The 7,448-nt window shown below is 33.8% G+C and overlaps 1 protein-coding gene across 2 annotated transcripts in view; it reads left to right on the top strand.

Moving 5' to 3' along the window:
• Positions 1-3,619, top strand: part of Urm1 (Ubiquitin-related modifier 1) — a 10,770-nt gene extending 7,151 nt beyond the window's left edge. For both annotated transcript variants that reach the window (XM_035873059.2, XM_085661678.1), the window contains one exon: positions 3,294-3,619. In XM_035873059.2, coding sequence (XP_035728952.1) covers positions 3,294-3,362 — 69 coding nt within the window. In that variant the 3' untranslated portion in view covers positions 3,363-3,619. The remainder of the gene's footprint in view (positions 1-3,293) is intronic.
• The last annotated feature ends 3,829 nt before the right edge of the window (positions 3,620-7,448 follow it).

Raw genomic sequence — 7,448 nt, 5'->3', positions numbered from 1 at the left:
TCTTTCTATCCTTTCTTTTTCTTTTTCTTTTTCTTTTTCTTTTCTATCTTTTTTTCTTTTTTTTTTTTCCTCGTCCCTATCGTTTGATTTCTTCATTCGCAAGTTCCTTCTCTCTCAAATTTTTTATTATCGCTTATCGATTCTTTTTTACTTTCTTTCTTTCTTCCTTCCTTTTTCCTCCTCCATCCTCCCATCCTTACTCTCTTTTCTCTTTTCAACTCTTTTCTTTTTTTCTTTTTCCATTCTCTCGAACCCTTTCCAAGAGCAGAAAATTTCACTGGTTCTACTCGACGTTCTCTCTCTCTCTCTCTCTCTCTCTCTCTCTCTCTCTCTCTCTCTCTCTCTCTCTTTCTTTCTCTTTTCTTCTTTTCTTTTCATTTTCTCTTTTTCTCTCTTCCCACTCGGTAATTACTACTTACTCGCATAATTACACGTTCGTTCTCGCGTATGCCGTATTTATTTTAGTTTAACAACGGTCTAACCATTAGAGTACTAATCCTCTTAATGTCTTCCCAGTCGGTGTACCTTGTGTTTGTTATATATATATATATATATATATATATTTATTTATTTTGTCTTTTCTTTTTTCTTTCTTCTTTCTTCTTTTTTCTTCTTCCCCCAAACACTCTTCTCAATTTACATCGGGCATTTCATTTCTGTGATTAATTCGTTTCACAAGTAAGCTTCGAGTACAACACTTTGCCGATGTTAACGAGACGCAAATTGAGGAATATTTTAAAAATACATTCGTCGTAAATTACATTTCGTTTTCATTCCTAATACTGAAATCTCAAACAACAAGTTGAACGTGATCATGAATATTCATAGTGATATTTAAAAAAAAAAAAAAAAAAAGAAAAAAGAAAAGAAAAGAAAAGAAAAGCAAAGAAAAACAAAGAAGAGAAGACAAAAAAGAAAAGGAAGTAAGAAAGAAAAAATAAAAAGAAACAAGAAGAAGAAGAAGAAGATGTAGAAGGAAGAAAGAAAGAAGAAAAAAGGAAAGAAAAAAAGAAAGAAAGAAAGAAAGAAAGAAAGAAAGAAAGAAAAAAAGAAAACAAAAGTAAAGAGGAAAGGAAAACGAAAGAACAATTTTATTCATACTTTTAAAACAAGAAAGTTCGGTTCCATGAAAACGACGATTTTGTTTTTTTCCCTTCTTCGAAATCTTTCTTTCGATTACTTCGAAATTCGTAATTAATGAAAATAAAATATACACGTATAATGTATTCTCTCGAGGTGGACGTCGAATGGACGAATTAAAACGAAATTATCGGACAATATTACGAAGAAATTATATATATATATATATTATATATATTTCTTTTTTTTTGTCTCCTTGAAAATTTCTTCTCGAATACTTAACGAATAGATAACACCTGGCGCTTTTTAACATTTGGCTCCAGTGCCAAAAGTCATTCGAAAAGAAGTTTTGATGGGAGTCGAAGACGAAGGCGAATCGATCGAAGAAGAACTAGTAATAGAAGTAGAAGAAGAAGAAGAAGAAGAAGAAGAAGAAGAAGAAGAAGAAGAAGAAGAAGAAGAAGAAGAAGAAGAAGAAGAAGAAGAAGGGGAGGATGAAGAATAGGAATAAAAATAAAAATAAGAATAAAAATAAGAATAAAAGTAAGAATAAAAATAAGAAGAAGAAGAAGAAGAAGAGGAAGAAGAAAAAGAAGAAGTAAAAGATACCCGTATGCCCATTTTAATTCTTCTCCTTTTTTTGCTTAAGCTCGCATTCCATCTTACTACCTCGTCTTTTCTTCTTCGTCTCGGTTGGCCTCCTTTCCTTTCCTTTTTTTTTTTTTATTCCTTTTCCTTTCCCCCACCTTCCCTTCCCTTTCCTTCCCTATCCCATCCCTTTTCTTTTCTTTTCTTTTCCTTTCCTTTTTTTTTCTCTTCTTTCTTTTCTTTTCTTCTTTGACTCGTTCGTGACAATGTCCCCGAGACCATCAGCAGGCCATCAGCATAAAACGCGCGGTTTTATGAGCCGTAGTCGGTAGACGGTTTCGCGTTACATCCTTCTCGAATGCTCTCTTCTCTTATTTTCGTTCCTCTCGTACTTCTCTTCGTACTCGCGAATCTTTTCCATTCTACGTTTTCCACTACGATATTGTGTCGACGAAGAATCCACGAAGGATCTCCTCTTCGAGTCACTTTTTCGTTGAAACGACGTTAGTATTATCAAAGAAGAGATTGCCTACGTTGACCTTTCTTATGAAAAACGTTATTTCTTTTCTTCCTTTCCTTTCCATCTTTTTTTCTTCTTTTTCTTTTTGTTTTTTTATTTCTTTTCTATTTATTTTTATTTTTATTGTTTGTTTATTTCTTTTTTACTACTTTCCTTTTTTCTTTCTTTCTTCTTTTTCTTTTCGTTTTTTTATTTATTTTTATTTTTATTGCTTGTTTATTTCTTTTTTACTCTTACTTTCCTTTTTTCTTTTTTCTTTTTTTTTTTTCTTTTTCTTTTTTTCTTTTTTTTTGCGAAAAGATTTCAAGCAACAAGAACGTCGATATTAATAAGAACGTCGAACAATACGAATTAATTAAAGCGATGCGTTTTTTTCCCTCCTCCCAAGATGTTTCTGTTTTTAAGTCGTTAAGTTTTATCGTTTTAATTATCACAGTATTGTTTAATCGAAAGCGTCGATAATAATTTCGTTGATTTCAGTTTATTTTCATTGATTATAATTTATTTTCTAAAAATTATTACGAATGTGTATATATATATATATATATACAATTCTTTTCACAAGATGTTCGATAATTTTTATGATCAATGATCGAGTGCCCCTAATAATAGGCAAAAAATTGTGCATTTTCAATATATATTTTGCATAGAAAAATTGAAATATTTGTATTATCTTTTCTTTTCTTTTCTTTTTTTTTTCTTTTTCCTTCTTTCATTTCATTCCATTTCATTCATTATAATTTATTTTCAATATTGCTTTCAAAATTTTTACGTCAACTTTAAAGTGATAATTGTTAATAGATATTAAACGAACGAGTGCCCCTTAATGATGGGCAAAATTGTATGATTTTGCAAAATAATTCACGTATAACAAATTTCGAACTAAAAATTTAACGAATTGAAAGGAAGAAGGAAGTGAATAATGACGTCGTTCATAGTGAAATAGAGAGAGAGAGAGAGAGAGAGAGAGAGAGAGAGAGAGAGAGAGAGAGAGAGAGAGAGAGAGAGAGAGAGAGAGAGAGAGAGAGAGAAAGAGAGAGTAGAGGAGGAGGAGGAGACGAAAACGTTGTCTCTTAAATATCTTTCGATCTCCCGTCGAATGCAGGAGCACCATGGCAAATTGGAAAGAGCTTCTCTCCTGCATCCTGCGTCGTACTCCTGCTTTCCATCGTGAGTTACGAGAGCGAGAAGGAGGGTTTGGGTTAGCACAATGCACGAGATTTCGTTCGGTCCATCGGGAGTCTCGACGCATCCCTATAGGCAGCTATTAGGGCGTGGGTCGCGAGTCTTTCGAGGAGAGATTCCCACTGGATGAATCGACTGGATGCTTCGACAGGATGGCCCAGAGGATTGTGGAGTCTCCAAGAAGGTGGATAATTTGTCCACCATCTCTAAATCCTTCCCTCTTATCTCTCTCTCTCTCTCTCTCTCTTTTCGTGTACATATATATATATATATATATATATATATATATATATATATAAACTATAAATTTGTAGTTTCATATAGTAGTAAAGTAATTTAATTTGTAAACAAAATTATATTTTCTTTTTTATTTATTATACAGATATACTTAATAGAAAAACTATTATAATAAACTACAAAAATGTATATATTTTTATATATTATATATATATATGAATATCTTCGTTTCTTAATTTTCTTATTTCATCTCTTTCTTTAAGCCTCATTTTCAATCTATATCATTTTAACCTAATTCCTTCATTCCATTTCTTCTTTCATCCTCATCCTTTTCACTATCCTTTTTTATCCTCATTCTCTCATTTGATCTCTTTTCATTCTCATCCTTTCAATCTTTCTCTCTTTATACTCATGTTCTCTTCCCCTTTCTCCCTCTCTCTCTCTCTCTCTCTCTCTCCCTCTCCCTCTCTCTTTATCCTCTAACCGAAGCTACCCCACATCGTTCCTCCCCAGAGAACAGGACAAGCTCGCCAAGCCGCTGACCCGAATCTCAACTAGGTGTTCATGTCCATTTCGGTTATGCACCATGCGAACTGTCTCTCTACTTCCCATTCGGTTCGTCAAGATCGTATGTCATCGCGATTGATAATAATGCCATTTCGAATCGATAATGTTACCGTAGGGATGGAATGGTAGGGGAGAACTAAGATAAAATCGTTATCGTCGAAAAAAGATAGGATACTAGTTCGAGGACGAACGATAAGAAGAAAGAGGAGGAGGTAGAGAAGGTGGAGGAAGAGGCGGAGAGGAAGGAGGAGGAAGAAGGATCTAGCAATGGACAAGGATTAAAAGATGAAGAGTCATCGCGTGATCGTAAAACATTATCTTTAAATAAAACAGGGCATCCATTGGACGAGCTTCTTTCTCCTTTCCTTTTGTCTCTTTCTCTTTATCTTCCTCCTTTTCTTTTTTTTTCCTCTCTTTTTCTTTTTGGTTAAAGAAAATTAGAATTGTCTTTTCAGATTCTTTTAAGAATCTTTTCTTTCTTCTTCTTCTTCTTCTTCTTCTTCCTCTTCTTTTTTTTCTTTTCTTTTTTTTTTTTTTTTTGTTTCTTTTTGGATTAATCTTCGAAGTGAAAACGTGCATGGCCCGTTCTTTTTTGATTTCTATTTTCTTTTTTTTCTTCTTCTTCTTCTTCTTCTTCTCTCATTTTGCTTTTACGAGACACGTATCTAACGTCGTCACAATTATAAAGGTAAATAATGATTACGTAGAAGGTATAATAAAGAATTGGTTGTTAATGACTTACGCGTTGTGGTTTATTCACGGTGGAGACATTAATGACAATGCCTTTGCCCATTTTTGGCAAAGGTCGCGATTTAACGGCGACACAGCCATCGTGAGTAACGATCCTTTACGATCGTTTCGAATCTTTATGGCGATTCATATTTATTTTTTTCTGCGATGTTTATGTTGCCGAGATATAACAGAGAAATCGTTGTAGCCGTAGTCTCCTCGTAGTCTCGCTTGAGAATACGTCGCGTAAAGTACGATTGAAGTACTCGCCAATAAAATTGCCTATGGTGGTGATAGTGATGGCGATGGTAATGGTGAAGGTGGTAGTAGTGGTAATAGTGGTGGTGGTGGTGATGGTGACGTAGAAGGGTAGAGAGTCGAACGACTTTTGGCCTCCCTTCGATATATCTGTCTCTCTCGTGTTTTTTTTTTCTTTTTCTATATATCAAAGAGAGAGAGAGAGAGAAAGAGAGAAAGAAAGAGAGAGAGAGAGAGAGTGTGTGCGTGCGTGTATATAACTAGCTTTTTTTCTCTTTTCTTCTCTCTCTCTCTCTCTCTCTCTCTCTTTCAATCATGTAATTTATTCAGATCTATCATATCAAACCTACCGAAAGACGATTCACTTCAAAGTTTATTCCTATCTCCGATTTACCAAAGTTCATTCGCATGACGGCAGGTAATTTCGAGTTAAATCTCCGGAGTCCAATTTGACCTATGACTCTTTCATGCGTGAGTAGTATAGACGATAATTCTAATGGGACTACCTTACCTTATCTTCCATCCCGGTGACACTTTAACTCTCCGATGAGATCTAAACGTTTTTATTTTTACGATGATGATTATAACGATGATCATGATCATGATAATGATTATTATTATTCTTATTCCTATTTTTATTATTATTCTTATTATTATTATTATTATTATTATTACTATTATTTATTAGAAATAGTTTTATATGAATCTTTTATACGTACGACGGCAAGTCGAGCTTTCATCGTAGCTAGCTGGCAAACAGCTGTAATACTTTTGGCAGGCTCACGTTACTATCACTCGTTGTGCTGCAACCATACGTTTTGTCTGTAGAAGTTGCGTATAACTTTAATTAACGTGCCATATCGAATTCGTTCCAACGTTAATGCTTCCTCTCATCGCTTTTCTACGATTTAACGTTTTGGAAGATGACATGAAAGTAACGTATATCTACGTATGTATTTACACACCCACACCTCCCCACACACACACACACATGTACGAACACATATAAACGTATTCTCTTTTCGGTATTATCATTCGTCGTGTCCATTATTAGAATTCCTTTCGATATCTAATTATTTTTCCTCGTTACTATCTCTTTCAAGATATTTGTTTCATGAGATCGTTCATATTCTATTATCATTATCTAAATTATTTCTTTTATTTTTCTTCAAGTCACATCATTTGCTTCCTGAAAGTTTTTACGAGATAAGAAAGAGCTGATTTTTTTCTCCCTCCTTCCTTTCCTTTTTTTTTTGCCCCTATCCTTTTTCCTCTTTTCTTTTCTCCTCTTGTTTTCTTTTTCTTTTCCTTTTTTCTTTCTTCCTTGTATCTTTCTTTCTTTCTTTCTTTCTTTCTTTCTTTCTTTCTTTCTTTGTTTCTGTTTCTTTTTCTTTTTCTTTTTCTTTTTTTTTTTCTTTTCTTTCGCATAGCAGAAAGTTCCTCTAGTTAGACTCTTTGGACACAGTTGAAAGTTTCCAAAGTAACTCTCTTCTTCTATGGGGGATAACGAATATAGAGGACGATAACGAGGATAAAGTGCTCGGTTAATGGCGTTTCGTTGTGAATCGATCTTAACTCGATGACTTCGATACCGAACCGCGATGTGATCGAATTTCCTTGATGGTTCTACGAGGATGCGTTAAAATATGTACGTACGTGGTTAATCAATGCAACGTTAGAAAAGTAGTAAATAGTATTAGTAGTAGTATTAGTAATAGTAGTTGTAGTAGTTGTAGATAGTAGTTGTTATAGTAGTGTAGTAGTAATGGTTAGCTTCGGCAGAAGAGGAGGCTACGTGCCAAGGACCCGTGTAAAGCTACCCCCTGGCCTCATTATAATAAACCGCGAGAAGTGACATGAGTTACGTTACAAACTGCACGTGGCATGAACTTTCTCTATCTTTCTCGTTCTTTCTCTTTCTCTTTCTCTTTCTCTTTCTTTTCTTCGTTAACGAAGCTTTTCCGAATTTTTTTTTTTCTTTTTTTTTTTTCTCTTTCCAAGAACTTGAAATCCTTGCCAAAGTCGAGCTAGTTATTTTTTGAAAATGTGTAACTTTTCATTGATTCGATATATAAATGAAAAAAGGGAAAGAAAAACAACAAAAACAACAGAAGCAACAATAACAATATAGAATAACAATAACAAAAATGAATTTGTTTAAGAAGGATAATATTTTTTAACCTTCGTCTCTTTCTTTTTTTTTTCCCTTTCTTCTTCTTCTTTCTTTTACTTCTCAATTTTTTTTTTACTTTTATTTCTCTCTCTCTCTCTCTCTCTCTCTCTC

The sequence above is a fragment of the Vespa mandarinia genome, chromosome 15 (genome assembly GCF_050613455.1).
Source record: "Vespa mandarinia isolate Hongniang chromosome 15, ASM5061345v1, whole genome shotgun sequence".
Lineage (NCBI taxonomy): Eukaryota > Metazoa > Arthropoda > Insecta > Hymenoptera > Vespidae > Vespa > Vespa mandarinia.
This window is presented reverse-complemented; position numbering and strand designations above follow the sequence as displayed.